The sequence below is a fragment of the Lutjanus erythropterus genome, chromosome 23 (assembly GCF_056507025.1).
Source record: "Lutjanus erythropterus isolate fLutEry1 chromosome 23, fLutEry1.hap2, whole genome shotgun sequence".
Lineage (NCBI taxonomy): Eukaryota > Metazoa > Chordata > Actinopteri > Lutjaniformes > Lutjanidae > Lutjanus > Lutjanus erythropterus.
In genome coordinates this window covers 24,642,126-24,667,920 of record NC_139339.1, presented here as the reverse complement: position 1 = coordinate 24,667,920, position 25,795 = coordinate 24,642,126, and the positions used below count along the sequence as shown (strand labels likewise).

Genomic DNA, 25,795 nt, shown 5'->3' with positions numbered 1-25,795 from the left:
ACACACACTGCCTAATATGTTTCAGGAATCAGGACACCTGTAGCCAATCTCAGAATTATTTCTACTGGGGAGAGTTAAACAACTCAGAAGAACAAAACACTCCCAGAGGCGAGCCAGATGTCAAACCTGATCACATAACAGTCAAACCCAAAACACACACACATTCATGCACTACTTACAAAAGCCAGCACACTCAGACATTGTGCACACATGCAAACAGATCACAATTATACACGTGTGCACATGTGCATACAAGCAAAACATAACATACATTTTAGTCTATATTGAACACAAGCACGCACACACATGCAAACACACATATCAGTGTTTCTACAGATGCCACACACTGCAGTAAAGTCAAGTGAGCCAACACAGGCCAGAGTCTTGAAAACTGTGTTATTGTTGGTACAGTTGAGTTTTAAAGACCAGTCTGTCATTTACTAGACTTCCTTTTCTAGAGGAAAGGTTACGTTGAAGTCCACAGACCTGTGGGTCCTGCTTGACAAACTACAGACATGTAACTCTGACACCTGTATACAGACGGCCGTCTGGCAGATAAGACCAGTCGAAGTTCCTGATCTCAGAGTAAATGTTTAGTAAGGAGAGAAAGACAGGAGGGATGCAGGGGTATAAAAGAAAGAGAGACAGCTGGTCTGGCAACCCTGAGGTCATCACAGGGACATACACACACGTGCACACAGTATGATAAAGTGAGTTATAACAGAGCCAGTGGAGCTCAGAACATATGTGAAGTAAAACATCTTGATTCATCATACTGAAGAGTTCACCCAAATTACGAAAATAAATAAATACATTGAGGTGTGAGACCCTGCTGAGCCCCCCACACACTTTACAAATACCCATTTTGTCCACTGTGGCTGACAGCAACCAGTACGTCTAGGCTGAATTTATACCTGCCCATGTTTATTGTGTGGCAGTTAGCTTGTAGCTAACTAAGGCTGTACTTAAGCATAGAGGTGTTTTGAGCTAACTGACCCTTCTTAAGTCCTGCCCCATTCTGCTCTGTGCAACAGTAGCAATTGAACAAATTTAGTAACCTCAGCTAACTTTGTCCTTTCCTGTTTTCTTTTGTTTAGCTACTTTTGTTTCCTGTTTAGCTACAATTTTGTAACTATCTAGCTAACGACTGATGTAGGTAGCTAGTTGGTGTAGATTAGCTAGCTACTCTGCCTTTGTTTTACTAACATTAGCTAACTTGTGACTATGCATATGTTGCTTTCACAGGTCCCCAAGCAACATCTTTTAACCATCTTAATTTTTTTCCCCCCAACATAGGTAAGTCTAGCACATAACATATCTAAGTACAGGAAGCAGGAAAAGAGCAAGTTCTGCTGGGTACCAAGCTTGCTAAAGTGTTACTGGAACACAGAGCGAAAAAAGGGCGGGACTTAGGGCGGGTTAGAATACTACTACATTCAAAATGATAGTGTCACCTTTGCTGAGGTTTACCATGTCCACCATCTTAGTCATTCTTAGTTTATCAATAGTCATTGAGATATTTCAGTCTTGAACAAAGTGGCAGACTAACTAATTGAGCAACAGGTCAACAGGTCTCAGGACAGAATAAAAATGCAGGGGCCACCTTAGTGTCCTTACGAGTTCAGTTGTATTGTGCTTTAGTGGTAGCCTGGGAACCAGATGAATCTGAATCTCATGTTTTCACTGGCTTTGGCAGATTCATCAGGCCACCCTTTCCTTCAGCCAAAATTCCACCAGTGTTGGATTCAGTCAGACCAATCAAAACTGTTTATTTGATCTGGGGCAGGTTTATTACGATTATTGTATGTAGATTGTCACCAATCCAGATTTGAAAAGTCAACTGTCACACAATTTGCTGCTCTGATTGGTTGTAGGTCTATCCAAATGTGTCCAGCCAATTGTTTCTTTCAGCGCAGCACTTCAGGCTCACAAAACTCAAATCAAACACTCAAACTAGGCAGTCCTGATCAAATTGATCAAGTTTCTTTTACTGCACTGCCTATTTCATGCCTACAGTGTTTTCAGTAACATGTTTTAGTGTACTGTTAAGCTATAATAGACAAATTGCAACCAGCCATTTTGTGTGCTGCTTATTGCCCTCATTGACTGTAGGTCTGTCCAATTGTGTAGAGGGACATTTGGTCTGTGCGCCTTGATAAAGCCCCTTGGAAATCGAAAAACAACTTAGAGGTTCCAGACTAATTCATGTTTGCAAATTAGTCTGGCAATGCCAGGCTACTTTAGTGGGGAATATTAACAAACAAATTAATCAAATTACCAAAAAGTAATTGCCACAGACTATCTGGGACATTTGGCGCCCTTAAGTGTCTGGTTCCCTGATTGGCAATCCAGCTTTGCTTAACAATTTTAATGGAGACAATTTCGTCATAATGATCCTTCAGATGAATCACAACCTTGTTTCTTGGTTGTGTTGTTGATTTCTTAAGTTATTTTTAAAAATCAATCTCCATTGTTTTTGAGCAGAGGCCAAAATCTCCTCAGAAGATACCTCAGAACTTGGGCACATATAACCAAACAATCTGCAGTCAGTTAAAGATTTTCTAAGTCCTTAATCCATCTTGACTGTATTTTGAATACATCTGCTATTAAAAGCTGCTTTGGAACTTTCATGAAAGCTGCTTTCATAACATGACAATGTTTAAAACAAGAGCTGTCGTCTAAATGGGTCTAACCTGGCTACAATAAACACCAGGCAAAGTTAAACACCAATGTTGTGTAACCTAACACAAACCACTTCAACGGCATTGTATTCTCCATCCAGTTAACCCAGACCTAAACATAAATATTGAATGGCAAATTGGCTACGTAGCTGATACTTTGTGAAACCAATATTTACAATATCCTCACATTCAGTACAGTCGGCCATCAGCCCAGTGGAGTGAGTTATAAAACTGAAGCCTTGTTGGGATTGGTGGTGAGGTTTGGAAATGACTTGGTGCCATGTTATGAGCCAAGTGCAGTGCTGTAGGTAAGAGTAGATAAACTTACAATGAATCCTGTTTATTGGAAAATATGACTAACTCCAGAGAAATAAGACTTTGAATCTTCACAGGACAAAAGATTGATGAGGACAAACTAAACAAAAAAAGATGTCATCCCTCAAAGTTAACAAATGCCCACCCAAAACCCACACGTCAGCTGCCAAATGGGCAATAATGTGCATTGAAGTTGACATCTTGGGCATCAGTACTTACAATAAATACCATTCTCTAAAGTATTTACAGTAAGTTGACAGTCAGAACACCAGAGCTGTCAGATGCATCATCTTTTGTTGAAAGGCTTGTGGTGGTGGGCAATAAATGTGCCAAAGTGTTTGTCAAACTATCATTAAGGATGGCTTGTTGTTATGTTCAAATATGTGCTATGTTTTTATTCATGTGTGTGTGTGTGTGTGTGTGTGTGTGTGTGTACAGGACATATTTTCTCAAGCAGATGTAAACACACGCATCAGGCCTAAAGCTAGCAGCACACTCAGGGCCCTTTTACACCAAATAAGCTCTGGTTCTGTTCAAGATCCTCGGAACCTTTGTACTATCTAGTGGACCAGCCCACATTTCCATATAACACACCCGTTTTAGTTTCCAAGAAAAGCCTGGGGCACGTTCAGTCTGACAATGGTATGTGCTGCTTTGCTACAGTTTCTGGATTGAACGGCACATTTCTTGAAAACGGTGTGCAACAGTGTGCAACAGTGTGTTGGTATTTGTGTATTTGTTTAGTGTGCCACAGGCTTTAACCAATCAGTAGTGATGTGTGTGTGTGTGTGAACAATGGTGTTTCAGTGCAGTGCAGTTGCGTAAACAACAGGTGTTCAGTGCACCGTTTCTGTTTAATTTAACATTTTGCAGTGTTTTGTCGGGGCTGAGTGGAGCCCTTCTTCGGTTTCAGCTGGGAACCAACTTTTCATGTTCCAAACAAGTTTGTTTTTGGTGGACATGCTCAGAATTACGAGATGGATCATGCCGATAAGACATTTGATTCAGAGTAAAGAAAGAGATTGGAAAATGGAAAAAAGGCAAAGGTAAAAGACTGCGTACATAAGTAGTTTAAGAGTGCCGAATCTACCCATCCCACAAACCATTGCAAATGATACTGCTTCTTCTCAAATTTAACTTTTGTCAATATTATAGTGTTTATATTGTTAGTGTTGAAAAATGTTTTTTTCTTAAAACAGAGTTGATATCATACAGACTTGTGGCTCGTAAATGAGCATATACCACTGTTTCACAATCTCATAGCTCGTGGTCATTCTACCTTGGATGGTTACAAAATTCTGACTAATAATCTAAATCCTCCATTGAGAATATGAGTGGGATTTTCACTTCAGGAACCTCGCTGTTGAGCTCTATAGGCTGCCCTACGTGCTCGAAAATTAGTTGGCCCTCACATGCCTCTAAATGATTTAATAGTTAATGATTCCCTGTGCGTTTTTATGATGGACATGTATTGGTTGTTTTTTTTCAGCCCTCAGACAGTCTGAATTGTCTATATTGTTTCCTAGAATAATATTTAGAACTATTATAGTTAAGTTTAATCTTCCGGGCATTACTGAACCCTGAAAAGGCAGTTTTAGTCATTGATATTATCATGTCAAAAACTGCCTCACAATAGACAGTTCTCTAAAATCATGGAAAGGACCAAGTGTAGTTCTATGCAGATGACACTGCCATATAAATAGATGTAAAGTTAACAATCTAATGAAATGATTGTCCAGAATATAGAGCAACATTTGACAAAACAGTCTCACCTTATGGTCCATTTAGGACCTGTTCTGGGCAATTTGAAAAACACATGATCTCCATTAAACAACGTTTCCAAGAATTATTTCAAAACAGTGATTAAATCTAAAAATCTATGCATAATCCATTCAATCAATCCTTTGCCTCACATTAGTCTACTGGTAAAATCCAATGAAAAGTTGAACATTACTTGAATCACTTGGTTCCATATAAATCCCACCATATAAAAGCTCTGTATACAATACACTTAAAACATTCTGGTGAGGAAGTGCATTAGACTTCACCGTTACCATGTAAGTTTAATATGGTTTGATCATTACATCAAATTAGCAAATAAATAAGCCATCTGTACAAAGTTTACATAATCACACTCCTAAGGCGTTCAGTGAGGGTTTTTTCCTTAATGAACCAGCTGTTCAGTTAAAATTAGCAGCTGTCTGTTCTTTCTTTCTTCGTACAGGCAGGATTTCTGTTTAGGTGGTGAACAATGTCTGACTCTCACATCTCTGAACTGATCATAACAGACATCAATTGAAATTGATTAAATGATTGGGACTGTTTTCTGAATAGAAACCAGTCATACAGCCATTGGTGGGTCTTCGTGTGTTTGTCCAAAGACCAAACAGTGGCTGCATCATCAAGAAAGATCTGAGAGAAAGATACTTTCCTTGAGTAAAAAAAAGGTTCTGCTGTGGTATCAAACATTAACTTAGCCTAAGTACAACAAAATCAAAGGGAAGCCCTGTAGAACCCTCCATTTTCTGGGTGGACAGTCTCATTGGACGTATTAGCTGTGTCATTTTCCCCTCTCGAAATTACCCTGAATCACCACCTTCATTCCAAAGCACTGCTGTTTGTGGTCCAAAATTGTGGCAGAGCTCTTAACTTGCTGTCGTCATCTTGACCGCCGCACACTCCCACTCCACTTACTCCAAAAATACAGCAAGCACAGAAAGAGATGGAGACGTTTTCTCTTTTGTGACTTTCACTGTGATTACAGAACTGAAATAAGTATGAAAACCTGAAGAACAGCTTTTATTGACTTTTTAAAATTTCATTTTAATGAATTATGATGATGATGATGTCCTGTGAGGTAAAGAGGAACCAACCCATATTGATTTCTTTAGGCGTTCCTTTCTTTAAGTGCTAAAATACCATTTGCTACAGCCTGCGTCTCCAGCAGTTGCAAACAGGACATTACTAAGATTCCATGTTGGGACTCCTGAGGCAGCTGTCAATCGAACGTGAACTGACACATCCAAGTTTTCAGTGGCTTTAAATTCAATGGAGCCGAGCTCACAGTAAAACATCTCCTCCCTCTAAAAGATAATCTATGGTTTCTTGAGACTCCTTAACAGACTCCTTAACTCACCTTAACTCATTCGGTAATAATTTAATATAATTCAGCATTAGTTTTAGCTCCATGTAGAGTGAATTATTATCTGATGTTTCTCAGATAATGTTTGTTTGCTTTAAACGCACAGTTTACACATTTTTTCTGCTGATTTATTAAGTTCAACTGAGTGAAACAAGACCTCAGTAACAGACAAAAAGGTTAATATTAGGTAATAAACATTATCAATGTCTGATAACCATAATGATGCATCAGTAATGACTAATGCAGTTATTCTTATATGATAGGGGAGACCTGGGATGGTAGTAACAGTTTCTGTTTGGCATCAGTAGGTCAGGAGTCGTTTGTGCTAGATCCCTCAAACTTTGACACAGATCACCCACATTTGACTGCTACAATAACAACTCTACTGGACTTCTACAGATTATGTGAGTTACTATCAAATACAAGGAGTTCCACTGTTAAAGCCTATAACAACTGGGTTGGGCTGAAACCTGGGGTCAGATGTAACAATGAAAGGTAATTTGCTGATTCAAGATCCACACTATTAAATTTATGAAGTAACTTGATTTAAGCATAAAGAACAAACAGTTTAAAATAAAGTGAACAATTCAAATTGAGCAAAACTTGACTAAAACGTGACTAAAATTAGATTGAAATTGTGACTAAAACTGAGACTAAAGCATTGACTAAATGTCTGACTAAAATTAAAAGCGAGTTCCACTGACAAAAAAAAAAAACTAAAGACAAAAAGACTAAAACGTGACTAAAATTCACTAAAATTTTCAGTAAGTGACTAAGGCTAAAACTAAATTAAAACATTTTGTCAAAATGAGTTGATTTTCAGAAGTCTTGGACCTATGCAGATGTGTGAGTGCTGTAAGTAAGCTCATCTATCAATCTCCCTCAGCGCTTGACAGTTAATTTGCTTCCTTTTCCTGTGTGCTTGTTTTCTGTGTGTGAGTGTGAAGTGTGTCAGTGTGTGTTTCTCTGCCACTGGACGCCCCCTGAGGAGGACAAGCCAAAACAAATGTTAATGCCCACAGAGGACTCTAAGTGTTGCCTGTGTGTGTGTGTGTGTGTGTGTGTGTGTGTGTGTGTGTGTGTGTGTGTGTGTGCGTGCGAAGTGAGAAGTATAGAGCGTATTTATGTTCAGACAGCTACTGTTCTGTCTGTTGTGTATATAAAACTTGTTGATTTGCAGACAACTTCCACTTGCTGTAAGACGTCTGTCAACCATAACTCACTCTGCTGCTGGAAGCTGCTTTTCATTTTCCCCTGTTAAATGTCTTTTTATTTAATTTCAAGGGAAACAAATCAGCCTTCCATTGTCGAACCCATTTATTATAAAACTGTGTGAGCAGCTGTTTCTTTTGACATGTTGTTGGTTACTGTGAGGTCAGTTACTTCATGCCAAATGTTTTACTGTAAAACACATAAAAAGATAAGAAAATAAGTCAAAATATGATGAAAAATATATGCTCTGTAAACCATGGCTCTACTGAGACTTTTAAAGGCTAGTAATGATATTTTCAGAGGTCTTTTAGGGAAGGTTTTGGCTGAGATTGGCTTAAAATGTCTTCACTGTGAAAAGTGGAATATTTTCCTCATGTTTGTGTATAACTGGATATACAGCTGGGGTCATAAATCAAATCAACTGGGTAAACCTTAACTTCTGTTTTTGCATATGTAAAAAATTTACATTGTGGAAGACGCGTTGTTACAATGCAGACCCGCACTGTACACTGTACTTCATCAAATATAGTCTATAGCAGGGCTGCAACTAACAATTATTTTCATGAACTCCACACGTTTGCATCTAAGTCTTTCTGGTGATGATTATTTTCATTATTTTAAGAAGCTTAAATGTGAGAAATTGGACATTTTTTAATTAAAAAAGATGCAAAATTAAGTTTTAGTTCTTTTATCAGTGTTAGTCAAGCAGGTCTCAAGTCCTCAAATTTGCGATTTAAGTCTGACTTAAGTCAAGTCATATTACTCAAGTGCTCTTTCATACTACTGGCCATCAAACACTAGTGAACAAGTATAACGCCAGTGTGGAAAAAAAATGTTTAGACAAGTCCCAAAATGATTGCAGACGAGTCCCCAAATGTTCCTGGATGAGCCCTTAAATGTTACCAGACAGGTCCCCAAATGTTACCAAACAAGCCCTCACATGTTCCCGGACAAGCCCCCAAATGTTACCAAACAAGTCCCCAAATGTTCCCAAACAAGCCTCCAAATGTTCCAGGACCAGCCTCCAAATGTTCCTGGACAAGCCCCCAAATGTTCCCAAACAAGCCTCCAAATGTTCCAGGACAAACCCCCCAAATGTTCCCGATCAAGGCCCCAGCTCCAGGATGAGCCTCCAAATATGTTACGGCCTCCCAAAACAAACATCGGCTCAAATTGGGGCTGCATCTAATACTTATTTTCATTATCAATTAATCTGTTGATTATTTTCTCAATTAATTGTTTGGTCCAGAAAATAGTGAAGAACATTGATCAGTGTTTCCAAAAGCCCATGATGATGTCCTGAAATGTCTTGTTAAAATCAGTTTATTGTCAGAGAGGAGTAAAAAAAAAAGCAGAAAATATTTACATTGAAGAAGCTGAAATCAGAGAATGTAGATTTGATTCAATTGAAAAACTGAAATTGAAAATCTGTGTGATGTTTGGTCTATGAAATGAAAAAGGGTGCGTTAGCCAAAGTCCAAGATGAGGTTCTCAAATGTCTGGTTTTATTTTCTGTCAGCACCCAAGCATGATATCAGGATTATCAGCACATGGAACATGTTTCTGTCCGTAAAAGTCAATTAAGATCGATTTTCGAGGTGTTTCTTCATCACCACCATGTTTAAGAATCAGAACCCACAGTCATGTTCTGATTCAGCCCAATTGCTATTGCAAGTGCACAGCCCTGATCTACAGTAACTGACAAACTAAGTTTATCCACTGATCCTCTGATGATGTGCAAATTCCCACAACTTTTTGAAACACGATAACAAACAAATGAAAAGAGAAAAACATGGTGTGTGTTTTTCCTTGACAGAAAAGCTTGAGAAGATTACTTTGTTTATCTCAATATGTTGTCACTCCAGTTCTGTTCCTTCACATCATTATTATTCACTCATCTCACTTTGCCTTCCCTCTCCAAGTCGATGCATTTGTCACTTTTTCATTTTGTCTTGACAGCTTACTCTCTCTATTTTCACGCCTCCGAGAAATGTTCACCTCTCACACTTTGTCTTTGTTTGTGCTACTAAATCATTCATTATTCACCCTTATTTATATACAAACAGGCTACATTATCAGCTCAGTTTTCCTCGATGAAAGAGTAAAGAATACTGACTGTAAGTTTAAACCATACATGTACTATTTTACAAGTGTTATGATGACATAGGTACATTCAAACCATATTGTTATTACTATTATTCTTGTTGCAAAATTAGCAAACAATGCAAAAATAACAGCTTTTAATGCACAACATAAAAACATCCAAAATAATTATCTTTGGCACAGCCTGGACATGTTCAATATAGATTGTGAGAACTGGACATTATATAATATACACAGTAAATATGTTTGTCATTATTGCAACCTAATGCATGGTTTGCCCTCAGGTGTTGACGTGAGGTGTTGTGCATGAATGCACTAACAGAGCAGCGTTCACTGAACATGCTCATATTTTTGTTGAACTAAACAGATCAGTTTGCAATTAATGGATGTAAGCGTTGTTCACGCCTGAGAGAGACAACGGTGCTCACACTGTCAGCTGATTAAAACAATGTGCGATCGCAGAGAGAGAGTGTGTGTGAATATAGACAGAAGTGTCGACGTGATGTAAAAATTTTATTTGATCACGACGCCTCTCTAAACTCTGAGATTTATCAGTTAAGTGTATGAACTCCACTGCAGACTGGAGTCTTTTAACAGTGAGAAACATAAAGATAGATCTACATTATACACTCATCTCCAAATGTGTATCTATGGAAGCACATTTCTGCCAATACGATGGAAAAAAGAACTTGTAAGTCATTATAATGAGAAACTTTGTCAAAATAATGTTTTGTAATCTCAAAATATTGATTCAGCATTTCAAAATAGTGGCTGTATATTTCAAAATAATGTGAAGCTTTCTCAAAATGACTAATATACTAGGTCATGATTAGTAACTCACTAAGTCATTATTTTCATAAAGTTTCTAATTATTTTTAAGGTAATAACTCAATATTTTGACATAAGTGAGACTGATGACAACTGTAACTTTTTAAAAATTTTCTTTCCTAACTCAGATTATTTGAAATATACTGATCAACCTTTTGATAAAAGAAACATGTATATGTGCATTATTTAATAATAGAATTGGTATGTGAACTTTCATGCAAAAAGTCTGAGTGTTACCATCGGTCTCTTGGTTGGCCAGCTGTTACAGTGTCTGGGGGCAGTTGAAACACTGAAAAAATAAGTCATATTAACCCACTGTATGTCAAATAAAAGCACACCTCAAAGTAATCACATTACTGCTGCAGTATCTATTAATGTTAACTGAGGGTTATTTTCTTTGCATGTGGTTTGAATTCTTTTAGATGTCAGGCATCGTCTGCATTCAAAGCCAACCTCTATTTTTGCAGACTAGACTTCTGTTCCTAGATTTTAAATATTTGAATTGCAAACCTTGTGCAAAATATAATAACAACTTAGTCTAAAAATAGATTTAAAGTAATGTTACATTGACAAATAAAATAAATATAAAAACATGAATACTGCGCAGAATTTGGTGTAACGTCATTATGTAGACTCCAGTGTCTGTGGTAGGAGGAAGTTCTATTTCAAAGGAAATTTTGAAATAGAAAAAAGGAACAGAAGAAATGAACGAGCGCTAGTTCTTTTTAATCTCTCTGTTAACTGAATTTTGCGCTAGCTCTTTTTTTTTCTGGTGCTTAACTTGGAGACTTGGAATTGCTGAAGTTAACGTGAGCCACCTGAATGCAACATGCTGCTTGTACTGAAATGAACTCTGCTCGACTAATTTAGATGAAAAGAATCCAGTCCTGTCCTGCTGTTTTACTGCATTCAAACACCCCATCAGAAAAACATCATCATCATAAAAGCGTTTTATGGTGTGAAGATGCATTTGGTGCACTAGACAGACAAGTATGAACATGTTGTGAGCATTTGAGCGTGTGTGTGTGTGTTCTTGTGTGTGTGTGTGTTTGTTTGCTGACCATGGAGTCTTCGTCAGCGATGAAGACAGTACAAGCCTGGGCCTGCATGAAGGACAGGATAGTTCCTGCAATCTTCCTCAGTAAAACTTCAAGACACTGCTGCTCCTCAAAGATGAGACTAGCCAGGTCCAACAGCACCTGCACACACACACACACACACACACACACACACACACACACACACACACACACACATGGGAGAATACATGTCGTTCAGAGCTGTGTCTATGAATGCACATGCATTCTCGATTAATCGTTTGGGAGCACCCAGTGTTATTTCAACGTTGTCTTTTGGGCTAAATCTGGTCAGTCCATCTTGGCCTTTATTTACCCCCAAAACAGAAATTTAGCCGTGTTAAACTCATCCAATTTTGTCAAAATGTAGCCCAAAAATAGACGTTGAAATCTGGGCCGTGTTTAGTCTATCTGATTTGGTTCAAATTTACCCCAAAAATAGATGTTTAAGTAGACAATAAAATTTGGACCATGATTAGTCTATTCGATTTGGGTCCAAATGTAGCCCCAAAAAAAGTTGTTGAAATAGACATTGAAATTTGAGCCATGTTTAGTTCATTCGATTTGGTCCAAAATGTAGCCCAAAAACAAATGTTTATTCCATCTGAATTGGGTCAAATCTACCCCAGAAAAAGATGTTGAAAATGACAGTGAAATTTGGTCCGTGTTCAGTCTGTCTGACTTGGTTCAAACAGCCTAAAAATAGACGTTGAAATTTGGGCTGTGGTTAGTCCTTTCAACAACTACTTTTCACCTTTCACTTTTAACTCTAACCAGATGTAGATGGGCGACCTTAAATAGTTGTCTTTTCAGCTTGTAAAAGGCGTCTTTTCACCTTTTACTTTCAATCAAAACTGGACGTAGGTGGGACGTCCTTGAATAGTTTTCTTTTCAGCGAAATGTAAAAGACGTCTTTTCGTCTTTTCAATTATAACCAAAATCGAACGTTTCTTAGATAACTGGCAAAGCAAAGTTTTTTATCTTCTTTTCAACCAAATTTTACTGGGTGGGTTTTGTCTTTTCAAGGCTTTAAAATCTACATTACAGTCAGGCTGCAACTAACGATTATTTTACACTGTCAATTAATCTGTCTATTTTCTCGATTGGTCAATTAGTTGTTTGATCTATAATATGGTGAAAAATGTTGATCAGTCCAAGATCATGTCCTCAAATGTCTTGTTTTGTCCACAACCCAAAGATATTCAGTTTACTGTCAGACAGGAGTAAAGAAACCAGAGAATATTTAGATTTAAGAGGCTGAAATCTGCTGAAAATAAAAAATGACTCAAACGGATTAGTCAATTACCAAAGTAGTTGTGTGTAATTTGATGATGTTGATGTAATTTTCTGAACTTGCCACGATGTTCTAGCTGTTCTATTATTTACCTGTATCCACTTAGTCATCATATCCATATTACTGATGAAAAAAGTTCTTTAGCTGTATCATCCAGGCCCACTTCAGAAACATGTATCTGCACCCACCAATTGCGTTTTATTGATGCTTCTCTCTCTTTCCCCGCTGTAACACTACAAATTTCCCCATTGTTGGACAAATAAAGGATTATCTTATCTCATCTCACCTGATTGCGTCTGTTTTCCAGCTGCGATGTCTCGTAGAGCTGAGCGTTGTGCAGGACGATGCCTGAAAAGGCCAAATAGGCTGAGAAGTCCTGTTGAAAAAGAAAAGACCCAACGTACAAAGAATGGTAAGGAAGGAATTACAGGAAACAAGACCGGACTGTTGCATGGAAAAATGATAAATCAATGAAGAAGAAGCGGAAGGAGAAAGGGAGATGACAGATGATATGAGGACGGACTTCTGGTTTGACTTGGGTCGGTGCAGTTCAGGTTATGTTCCTGTTCCTAACAGATGTAAAGCAATCTGTCAACACCTCAGTCAAGAGCAACGGATCTCGCCAAAAACATTTTTTTTAAGTTTCTGAATTTAGACACATGCTTCAAAATGTTCTCTTGTTCTTTGTATGTGAAGCTGTGAACTTCACCAACCTTTTCATCCTGGTCAGTGAAGGCACCGTCCTCGCCACATTTTTTATTGATAGCCTGAGCCACTCCAACAACCTGTGGTAGAAGAAAAGCAGAAAAAAATGATCAAAAGGAGAATATGTTAAAAGTTACTTTAAGTAAGTAAAGGAAGAGAACTTAGAGTATGACTTGTGTTGCAGAAAATACATTTATTCAATGCTCTAACTGGCTGTAGGTTATGTTTAATTGCTCTGATTGTTTGTTGGTCACATTTTATTGGTCCATCTGGTTGCAGGTCAAATTTCGATGCTCTGACTGGTTGCAGGTCACGTTTTATTGCTTTGATTAGTTGAATGTCATGTTTCAATGCGCTGTTTGGTTGTAGGTCATGTTTTGTTACTCTTAATGGTTCTAGGTCACATTTTGATGCTCTGAATGGGTTTCGGTAACTGTTTCGTTGCTCTGATTGGTTGTTAATCACGTTTTGTTGCACTGATTAGTTGTTGGTCACTTTTTGATGCTTTGATTTGTTGTAACACATTTTGTTGGTCTTATTGGTCGTAGATCTGTCCAAATTGCGTCCAGAGGCATTTTGGTCTGTGTACGTTGAAAATGAACTGAGAGGTACCAGACTAATTCACATTTTAGTGTCAGGATAATTATTTACACAATGTGAATGAAAACATAAAAATAACACTTTTACTTTGAAAGAATGATGATGCATGAGACTGCTGATACAGAATTGTTGATTGGAACAAAATTGCAATAATCCAAGCCGATGTATCACAGCATTTATAGCAACTGCTAATTTCTTACACCCGTCACTTGAAGGGCCTTTAAAATAAGAGAAATGAAACATGAAAAGCTAAACTCATGCAGTACTGTAGAGAGTTTATCGCTCCAGTCTTACACTCTTACCTCCTCTCTGTGGTTCTTGATGGGGAGGCAGAGGATACTCTGGGTTTTGTAACCTGTGATCAGGTCCACCTCAGCATTGAACCTGGGGTCCTGAGGAGACAAAATATACACAAATCAATCCAACCTTTGAAGCAATAAAACCTATTTGTGATGATACTGGCTTTCTGTAATCATATCTGCTCTGATAAATTCCTTTCACCAAGTTGCTGCCCGAAACACTAAATTATTCTGTTTGACTGTTGACTGTCTGTCACAGGAATGCAGGAACAATTTGCACAAAGAAACTGATATCCTGTATTAGCTGCATGCGTGCAGCTGTCGGCATTATGCAATGCAAATTCCAGTCTTCTCCAAAAAAAAAGCCTCACATACACAGTTTTGTTAGTGCCTGGTATCACTCACAAGGAGGCAGAGTGAGAGAAGTAGCCTCTGGAGGCATGTGAAGGACCAGTGGGTGGACAGATGTTTTGTTTGGAGGACTTTTCTCTTGTTGGACAGGCTGACCTTTAAACACTCAGAATCTCACTGACCAAAATCCTCTAAACTCAATGGGACTATGTATGTGTATAAAACCATGACTAGAGGAGAAGCAATTTCACAGAACAACAGGTTTGATGTGATAAAATGGATCTTTATGTTTGTATTACAGATGGATTTTTTTGCATATTCTCAGGAGATCACAACTGAAGTGGCCATTATTTACCTGCAGAAGTAGAGGCTTATATTAGAGACAGGCCTCTATTTCTAATCATCTCTGCCTGGCATTAGCATGACCAACAAACTTGAACCTTGTCCACAGCTAATCTCAAATACTACTGGAGCAATCCACCTGATTTCTTCAGTTTAACTTCATGGCCGTATGATGAAGGACCTCTGTGAGTCACAAGTCTTAAAAAACTTTTTGGCAGCAGCCCTCTCCAGAGGCATTATGTCTTCAAGTCATCCCATTCTTCTGAACACAATACCTCAAGAACACCTTGAGGGAATTTCAGCAAATGTGGCAAAAATGATCAGTTGGACTCAAGGATGAAGTGATTTTGAAGGTAAAGGTCATCGGGACCTCAAAAAGATTTTTTAAAAAATACATTATTTCTGTTTGAAAGTTGGCCATTATTTGAAACTCATCTTTTATTGGCGAGTTGACAGCATACAGAGTAACTTTAAATTGTAATTCTCCCTCTATAGTTGTTAGTTAAGATGCTCTATCAAAACTCCAATTCAAATCATTTCCTATTTCAGTATGACTCACTCTGACACAAACCACAACAGGCTTTCACCACAAAGAAATTCACTCCAGAGCAAGAAAACCATCTGCCCACAAAGTTTACACACACGATTATATTCCAAAATCCAGGAAATATGTGGAAGTATCAACTGAAATTAAAACAAAACGCAGTAAATAATAGATAAACTCCTGCAGGTTTTTGCATCTTGGATGCAACATAGTGCAGCCATTGATAAGGACATCACCCCCCTGCCTCTCTGTATATTGGTTTGATCCAGGCTGTTGCCAGACACTTAGTTAGTGCAGCCCACTGAGGGCTGAACTAATGTAAACATGTATGGTGGGGAGGGTTGATTCTCAAATCAATGTAGGAGGTAAAGATCCAATCAGAGGGCTGGGGAGTCCCTCAGATGACGCAGATGGACTTCCTGGAAGCAGTATCATGTTCTGCAGTAGCACACACACAAACACACAATCTTGCGCTGCATATACACTCAGATTATCTCGGGTATCACTGCACATTAACTGAGTCAGTAACTGCACAGCATGAAACACACACACGCACAGGCTAATATTGATTTACATGCACAATTTTATGTGTTCGCACAATGACACACAAACAGGGTGACCATGCAGACACACACTTTATGTTTTATATACATTAATTACACATGTTCGTGCACAAAGACACACACACTCATAATCACACTCGAACCCTCAAGGGCTCTCGAACCCTCAAGGGCTCTCACTGAGAAGGTGCACACACACACACACCCACATGCAACAAGCTCATTGGACACAGGTGGACACTCCCATCAGCCACTATTCTTCTTTATTTGTCGTTTTCTCTCCTGATCTCCTCTAATGCATCAATCTGTCCCTCACATCATCATCATCATCATCATCATCATCTCGTGGTTGGCAGGCAACCAGAGGGAGGTGCACAGCAGGAAATCTCTCTCTGTCTCCCTCACACACACACACACACACACACACACACACACACACACACACACACACACACACACACACACACACACAAACAAAACAAATGATGTCAGACGCTGATCATGCTAGTTTGTGGTCCCTGAAGTATTCAGACATTGAAGTTTCATAATCAGTCTTCAATATTGTCTCACAGCAGTGACACCACAACTCTCAATAATATAATAAGGAAGATGTTCATCATAACAGAATCATCTGATATATTTGAAATATGTCATTATAACATAAAAACCTTATTTCATAACAAAATTTCCAACCAGTCTTTGTCATTTTTTATTTCCAATATAAACACAGATTAAAATATCCTCTCTTTATGAAGTGAATATTATTAATACAAAGGTTTCTTTTCTTGTATTGTTTTTTTTATATGCATAGGAGAAACTCAGCTTTATTTACATAGCACCTTTCATACACACATGCATCCCAAAGTGTTTCACATAGCAATTAAGCAAGGAATTAAATAAAAACAAGCAAAGAATGATAAAAATATGAATAAATACAATCAAATAGAAATGCAGGAATAAAATTACAACAATACAACAATAAAATGAAAGTTACTAGAATTAAGTAAAAGGAACACAGAAAAATAGAATAATGTATATAAAAAAAAACAATGATTGAAGCTTAAAAGAGGTTATAAACAAAGGTTATAAAATTACTCCCAAATTAAAAGCCGGACTAAAAAGATAGGTCTATACTTTCCTCTTAAAACAGAACTTCTAATGTCCAAAGGCAAAGAGTTCCACAGTTTAGGGGCATAAAAACAGAAGGAACTCTCCCCAGTGTGTCTGTGGGGCACATAAGGAACATGTAAAAGAAAAGCAGTGGAGAACCTCAGTGATCCGGCTGGAACATAAAATGAAAGAAGATCTCTGATGTATGGAGGAGCGAGGTCATTCAAAGCTTTATAAACCAGTAAAAGAACTTTAGAATCAACTGTAAAAGAGACGGGTAGCCAGTGAAGTGTTTTAAGAAGCAGAGTAACAAACCGACTGCAGCATTGTGCACTAGCTGCATTTTCTTTATCGACTTTTTTGGGTAGGCCAGCAAAAAGCAAATTGCATTAGTCTAAATGGCTAGATGTAAAAGCTTGAATGAGTATTTCTACATCCTTCTGAATTAAAAAGGGTTGGACTTCAATTATATTTCTAAAATTAAAAAAGGAAGTTCCAATAATGCCGTTAAAATGAGAATTAAAATTTAAATCAATCTAAAATCACTCCTTAATTTATGATGCTGGTTTTTATCTGTCTGGTAAGGCCAGTTTTTCTTGTTCTATTACAATAAAAATGTTAAGTTCATGTTTTAACATTAATACCCATATGAGAAAGTTATATAAACAAGACAAGGAAAGTTTATTTCTTAATGCTAATATTCGTATGAGAAAGTTACATAGAAAAGTTTCTTCCTCTAAGCAGCGCACAGCACTGTGTGACCGACTGGCATTTTCTCGCCCAAGAGACGCTGGGTAGTTGACAAATGTAGTTGCACCCATCTGTGCGTCCAAGGGTGTGTTGGTCTTAATATGAGGTGTGGTCGGGCTCGTTGTTGACACATTTCTGTCTTGAAGCAGCAGAATGCGATTGCATCATTGACCAACAAAAATCTGGTCTTAAGTCAACAGCGCAGTATTTTCCTGCAATTTCAAGGATGTGACCGGTTAATTCCACGAAGCACGGCACGTCTGCGCCACGATTCTGATCCGTCATCCGTACGGATGCAATCCCCACCAGCAGCGTTTCAGCAGCGGAGCGTTTTGCTCGCCTGATTATGTTTACTTGCTCAGAATTTGTTGATTAGGTCCTCTGTCCTTGCTCTTTGTACTTCTACCATGGATAAGCAGCCTAAGTGGTTAAACACTTTATTTTCTGTCTGTCTTCATGATCCTGAATCTGCACAGGGTCTTTTATTTTGAAAATTCACCAACTTGTTCGATCTGCTCTGTGCTAATTGATGCAGCATCCGTCAAAAATAGACTTGACATTGTGTAGAATTGCTGCGATCAGCTCCTGCTGACGCGATGAAGCTGCGCCTGGTGGAATTTAGCCATAATATGCCTATAGGCAGGTTCACAACATGCACACACTGTGTTTCTAGGGCACTGCTGATAATCCATGGGTCATAAAAAATAACATTCTTAACACATTAACTATTAATAACATATGATTGCAGGTGGATGAAATAGGATGAAGCTGTAAGAGACACTGTGCCCATTTCTGCACAGCAGCAACTTCATCGATTGTTAAAATCCAACAGGATCAGTCAGATCTGTGACTTAATGTAGTGAATTCCTCTGCACATCCAAAAGGTTTCACACTCACACATTCAAGTCATACAATTAAATTATTTGTTGAGCAAAGCAGTAAAGTATAAATCCTAACTTCTCTGGAAAGTTTCCTCTGTTCTATAAAGTTTATAACTCTAGTTTTGCTGTTTATTTGCTGCTGTGACATTACTATGCACATGGAAATGAGACTGAAGCCAGCCTCTCTGATCATGAAACTGTTGTTTAAATGATGTCGGGCAGCACCAGCTTTTGATCTGATATCTGCATTGTGTATCGTACTGTCTTTAAAAATGTACTTTAATGATCAGAGAGGCTGCTTTCAGTAATTAACCTACCGTAGTGATGTTTCCATGTGTGCTGTAATGTCAGAGTGGTCATCCGTCTGTGCCTCGAATTGTGCATAAAAGTGTTCACACACACACAGTTAGGACAGTTTTTATGACCTGACCTGCAGGTTAATTGCAGTTTCTGAATCGTGCACTGTTTAAATAGCTAAGGGGGGCAGGATGTCCTTGCAACATGCACTTGTTGTTGTGTCATGGAGATTAAATAAAGCTAAGAAATTGAATGTTGTTGCGACACAAAAAATGTCTTGTTTTAACATTAATATATGCATGAAAATGTGACAGAGAAAAGTTTCGTATGTTAACATTAATGTTTCTCATTATTTTGAGATAAGTAAGTCATTATTTTCAGAAAGTTTCTCATTATGATCTCTCTTTTTTTTTAATCACACAGATTTACATTAGAAAGCAGAACTATAAACTTCCACTGACCAGAGTGTGGGCTTTTACTTTGAAATATTATAGACATTACAATCATAACCCTGTAACTCTATAACCTCTATAAGTGTATATTTTTGGCAGTGTTCTCTGATCAAATATATAACATTCACATTAAAATTCACTGTAGAGAAATATTACACATGCAAGCACACACACGGACACACACACATACTTAAGTAAGAAAGATATGACCACACAGAGCACACATGTATTTAATTACAGCCACATACTTGCTCTCTCTATATATTTTTTGCTTCCACTTGACCATCATCTGTCTCCCTCTCTCTCTTCCACCAACCCACACACACACACACACACACACACACACACACACACACACACACACACAAACATTACTTGCACATCTGCTTCTTCTTGAAGACACTCATAACTCTTCCACAGGAAGCACTCGGTGTGCAGCCAAACACACACACACACACACACACACACACACACACACACACACACACACACATAAAAACTTAATATTGATATTGCTGGATTCCTGTCCCTTCCAGCCCATCCTGACAAACACGTTTCACTATCAGAGAACCAGATCTGCATCAGAAAGAAAACCAAGATGAAGATTTATACAAATAAAGTTGGGAGGAGCTGAAAGGGTCAAAGGTCAGTCTCTCAATCTGCAGGAGTCAAACTCATGAAATCCAACCTGCTGCTACAAATTAGAGGGAAAAAAGGTCGAGGGTCAACTCACTTTTTTATACTGTATGCTGCTTTTATCAAACGTTCTTTACAAACTCTTATTTACCCTGGTACACCAAATATTGTTTCTGAATTAATTATTATTAATCATCAATGCATATTTTGAAAATAAAAATCTATGTTAGTACTAATTGTATTTTGTACAAAACCTGATGTTTGCAGAATGAATCTTTTCCCATTCAGTTTCCACTATGGTTTAGTTAAAATTTCATTATTTAAAGGAATAAATCAACCATCTGGGAAATGCATTTTTTTTACTTTCTTTCTGAGAATGAGATCAATCTCATGTCTGTCTGTTAAAGGGACAGTTCACCCCAAAATCAGAAGTACATATTTTTTCCCCCAGGTCTGTAGTGCTATTTATCAGTCTGTACTCTCTTCACAGCCACAACACTCCAGTGCAAAAAACCAAAACAGTCAAGATGCATTTTTATTATTTCAAGCTAAGATTTCAGTGGCTTTATATAATAATAAAAAAATTAATTGAAAGAGTTCAATCTTATAAAATATATTTTCCAGCATAAAGTGAAAGGTAAAAGCCAAAACCAAGCCAAAAAGAGTTTTGACCCAATTTTCGAGAACGAGTGATACACAACTGCAGTTGGAAAAAAGACTTTTATGGGAATTATTCCTTGACGAACAACATTTTTTTCTTCTATTACATAATGTGGACTTTTGCACATTCCGTGGTGAATACTTTGCACATTATTGCACACAACTGCACAGATCTTTCATTTACTGTTATGCACCAAAACAACGAGGAAAATTTCTTGTATGTAACAGCACCTAACTCCCTGTTAAAGGGGAGTATAGATGATATTATTGGTGACAGATTTGCCTGTAGGTTTGATCATTGATCGAAGCAGGAGAGTGACAGTGTGTTGAAACCTGATCACTCAGAAGGTCAGACCACTGAAACTGTCAGGGGTCAAAATGTCACCAGACACTCTGCAGCTCCTCAGAGACTGAGAGGAGAAAGAACCCTTCAGAAGAGCACTTTGACCTACTTGCCCTTCTTGATGTCCCCCCTCCTCCCTCAAGTCTGCGCTCTGTCAGCAAGAACCATCAAATGTAAAGCAAACACACACACACACACACACACACAAATGCACAGACAGCAAACCGCCTCATTACAGGCCTCAGCAGCATCCACACTGACCCCTGAAATGTAAGAAAAAAGGAGGAAAAGAATCCATGTGAAACCCTCACCTCGTAAGCATTCTTGATATTGAGCGGCTGTCCCGTGGCGGCTACATGTCCCACAATGCCCTTGTTCCACTCCAGCCGGATGCAGTTACTGCAGGACTCCTCCAGCGTGGATCCCTCGGCTACATCGAACAGGCGGCTGACCAGGAACTTTCTGTTGGAGCTGTCCTCGCCCACCTGGGACCAAACGAGACAAACATCACATGTAAGAGAACAAGTTCATGGCTGAGAAAAGTCATATTCACAAAACAAATCAAGGTTTTGTTTGTGCAAAAGACAAAAAGGTAAAAGTAATCCAAAGAAAGGACCCGATGAGTTTGGGTCAGGTCGGACCTTATTTTTCATGTCTCAAAGGCTTATGTCAGGTGTATAATTCTTATTCTTATTCCTATTATTGTTATTATTCATTTATTTATTTAATTATTTTTTCCTTCCCATTTTAGTCATTGCTGATTCCTATTTGTCCCACATATTGTTCCTGTTACTGCCAACTCCGACTGTTTGGTGCACAAAGGGGAGCATGTTAAGACAAATGTTGGGCTGTAATCGGATCTGGACAAAATTTTGTTGAGCTTTGACCTTGTTGGGCTCAGCTTTTCAGGTCTGATTAAAGCTCTAGTGTCACCGTCAATAAATACATGCTTAATAAACACGTTTTATGAAAATTTGGTGCATTGCAAATTGACTCTTCCTAAGTCTCCTCTCACTCTGTGCTCCAGTACCAGTTGAGCAAGCTTAGTACCTGCTGGAACTTCAGTTACATCTTATGTTAGCTCATGTTAGCAAAATGCAAGCTAACTTGTTAGCTAATCTACATAAATCATTGGCTAGCTAGTAAGAAACCATTGTAAAATTACACATTCACATTTTATGTTAGTTAATGTTAGCAAAATGCTAGCTAGCTAATCTACATAAATTGGTAGCTAGTGTTTTTGTAACATTAGCCAACTTAATATGTGAATATGTTGCTGTTACAAGTCTTTCAACCATCTTCAAAATATGGTTTTCTTTTCAATATAGACAGGTTTAGCACATTATATCAAAGTACATGACACAGGAAAGAAAAAAGTTGACTGAGGCTCTGCTGAGTACCAAACATGCTCAACTGTTATTGGACCACAAAGCAAAAAAGGGCGGAAAGAAAAGTCATTTGTTCCATTTTTACGGTCTCACACTAAAATGTAAAGATTGAATAGCATCTGTAATATCTGCAAATTGACTCAAAGTAGACCTAAGTTCTATGCATTTATATTTATATTTGACACATATTACTAAGTAAATAAATAATAAAGTGCAATATATACGATAAATAAATAATACAATAATGTTAATATAAAATAATACATATTTTCAGAATTCTAGCTTAGTGGGACAAAGAGTTAAATAGTGATAGTCTATTTCATGTATTTTAACATGTCCCTGATCATGTTGCAACTGTCCCCGGGGATGGGGTCAGGTGCAACACTTGCCTTCTTCCATCCAAATAATTATTGCGAGTGATATGTTAACCATCTTTACATGTTATGGGTATTTAGCTGACAGATGAATTCATAGACTAAGTTTTAACTTACACACAGCTGCTACAGCAGGCTGCTGGTATCGTTCATGCCGGCTCTCTGTCACACTGTCATGGTTTACTGGGACACTTGAATACAACTGAGCCATCGTTAATGTTATTAGTGACATCTGTGCTTTTCCTGCTCTGATAAGTCAAACTGTCTGCTGTGAAAACAGTCAATTGGACCATTCATCAGATGGACAGAAACAGCAGCTAATGCTTTTCTGTGTCTGCTGGAGGTGTAAATATCAGCTGTTTGCTAACATGTTAGCCTTAGCAAGTTTATGAGGTTGTGTTTTTAGCTCATTGTCTTACAGAGGCTAGAAGATTTATTAGTACCCAGGTTTCAGTCAATAGCAGTAGTATTTGTAGCCGGTTTGGAATAGCCACTGTAGCTATTCTAATACAGGCTAACTTGGCAGAGACGAGCAGCCTGGTGTTCAAAAGCCAACAATGCTATTTGCACAAGGGGTGTAAATAGCTGGCAGAGACAAACCATGGTCTTTTCCTAAACTTAACCAAGTACTTTTGTTGTCTAAACCCAACCAAATTGCGACTGAAAACAGAAAATAATAATTTAAAAAAGAACTGAACAGGTGTAAATAGCCGAATAGCTGCCTTGTTACTATTCTCACCCAGGTACAAAAAGACACTGAAAAAAATGTCTTTGACAAAAAAATATATAAAATTCTGTTAGTGCATGGTTGTTCTTCATCTATAATGTTTAGTTAAGTGAATAAGTCAGGCTTAAGTCCCACCCACTCATTCAATAATTTACTAGGAAGCAGGTAATTAAATACTTGCCCCCCATGTTGGTTATTCAATAAATAGTTATCACCAATTCTTGAAAAAAGAAAACCTTGATTGATTAATTGATTGATTGATTGATTGATTGATTAATACCAACACTCTCATTCCAGTCTCTTGGTGAAAAATCATTCTTTATGGATTTCTAAGGATGCAACATAATTTCTTAAATGTTTAATTTTTTTTTCAAAACTTTCCTTGTGTCAGAAAACACCCTCGTCCCTGACAAGAATTTGTAAAACAATTTAAAAATGTGTTAAAAGCCTTCAAAATCTAAAACTAACTATATCTACTGATAATATAGGTATAACCGTAAAGTATTATGATCGTCTTTATTTTAATTCGAGTTTTTTTTTAATGAAAACATTGGTCCTTTAAAGTTTCTGTTTCTGTCCTTTTTCAGGTTTCTGTCAACTCCATCAGATTTGAACAAAACAGTGATTTAATCAGACACAAAAAAAGGTTAGCTATACCCTAAGCTTCCTTGTCTCACTTCCTGGTTTAAAAAAGGAGGGAGTACTGCTCAATCACTGGTGAACTTTCTCTTTTTTTGACAAATTCAACAAATAATATTGCTATTGCTACGTCTCCACTATAACATGTCAACTCTGTAGCCCTTCTAAATCAAAGCTAAATAAGAATTAGGGTTTGAAAATGTGTATTTTGATTAGCATTAAGAGAACTCTGAGACTCTTTGCTCATTACGACTATGCCATGAAATGAAAAATGGTTGGCCTGTTACAACATTTAATAGCCAAGAGTTTGATCTTTTAAATTAGAGTTGTGCAGCATAATTGAAGAATAAAAATCAAAACCACCTCAAATCCAGTCTTTGAATAATTCATATCATTATTAATACCAGTAGTCAGGCACAAACTACAACCAAGTTGTCTGAAAAACTGTTCAACTGTTAAATAGACCCTGAATAACTGGAGCTCAGCATGAAGATATACTGTAGAGTCCTGCCTCCTTCCTTCCCTTGCTCTGGCTGATCAGAAAGCTCCAGTGAAACCAGTCAGGATTGTGAAGTTTGACCCACAGCCCCTTCCATCCCTACCAGGAACAGCGAGTAGCGGTCTGCAGCGATCAGCTCGTTGATGTGGAGGAAGATCTTGTGGCAGAGTGCTGTCACATCCAGATGACTCGACACGTCCTTCACCAGCTCCAGCAGCCTGGCGCAGCGGTCGCCCCCGCTGCCACTACCTGCCACGCCGCCTCCGTTGCCTCCCCCGCCGACACCACCCTCACCCATGACCGAGCCCCGCAGAGGGACGGTCTCGCGGTCGGTGTCGCTCAGAAACGTCAGAGAGCCCTCAGAGTCTTTGACCACAATGGGTCTGAGCGGGCGGTCGAACTCTGAGGCGGAGATTTTGCGGGTCGGGGTGCCGGGGGCCGGGCTGGGGACCGTGGCCGGGGATGGGCAGCGGCTGTCCAGGAGGCTGAGGGCGGGTGGCAGGATGGTGGAGGCGACGGGGGGAGTGGGGTCTGTGGAGGACTGGTGGGCTCGCTGCTGGAGAGGATTTTCTTTGGAGGCAGATGGCTGAATGGAGTGGACGCGCTCAGCGAACCAGGCATTCACCATCTCCCTGTGGAAATACAGAAGAAACTGAATCAGTCTTTATTGAAAGATACTTTATCTGTACAGCTGTACTGTAGGTTAATGTGTCAGCAATGATACAAACACAGATTACATGTAGTTTATGACCAACAGACCTTATCATTGAACAGCAGACACACCTTACATGATGATTATTTATGCTTTATCAAACCTTTTATTCCTGACAGTTAGATAAGAGCAGATATTGAACAAATAAGCAAACACACACAAGATATAATACACTGTTTGAATGAGAGGTACACTATAGTTCCCGTACCGATACACAAAATGCCTCTGATGTATCTGATATCACAGAATTTATTAGCCCTAAAACAGGACCGTTA

General features: G+C 38.4%; 1 protein-coding gene across 4 annotated transcripts in view; it reads right to left on the bottom strand.

Moving 5' to 3' along the window:
- Positions 1-25,795, bottom strand: part of pde5ab (phosphodiesterase 5A, cGMP-specific, b) — a 111,482-nt gene that overhangs the window by 44,168 nt on the left and 41,519 nt on the right. For all 4 annotated transcript variants that reach the window (XM_084711901.1, XM_084711902.1, XM_084711900.1 and 1 more), the window contains exons 2-7: positions 24,912-25,440; positions 21,493-21,666; positions 14,259-14,348; positions 13,365-13,436; positions 12,938-13,027; positions 11,343-11,480 (exon numbers count right to left, since the gene is read on the bottom strand). In XM_084711901.1, coding sequence (XP_084568027.1) covers positions 11,343-11,480; positions 12,938-13,027; positions 13,365-13,436; positions 14,259-14,348; positions 21,493-21,666; positions 24,912-25,440 — 1,093 coding nt within the window. The remainder of the gene's footprint in view (positions 1-11,342; positions 11,481-12,937; positions 13,028-13,364; positions 13,437-14,258; positions 14,349-21,492; positions 21,667-24,911; positions 25,441-25,795) is intronic.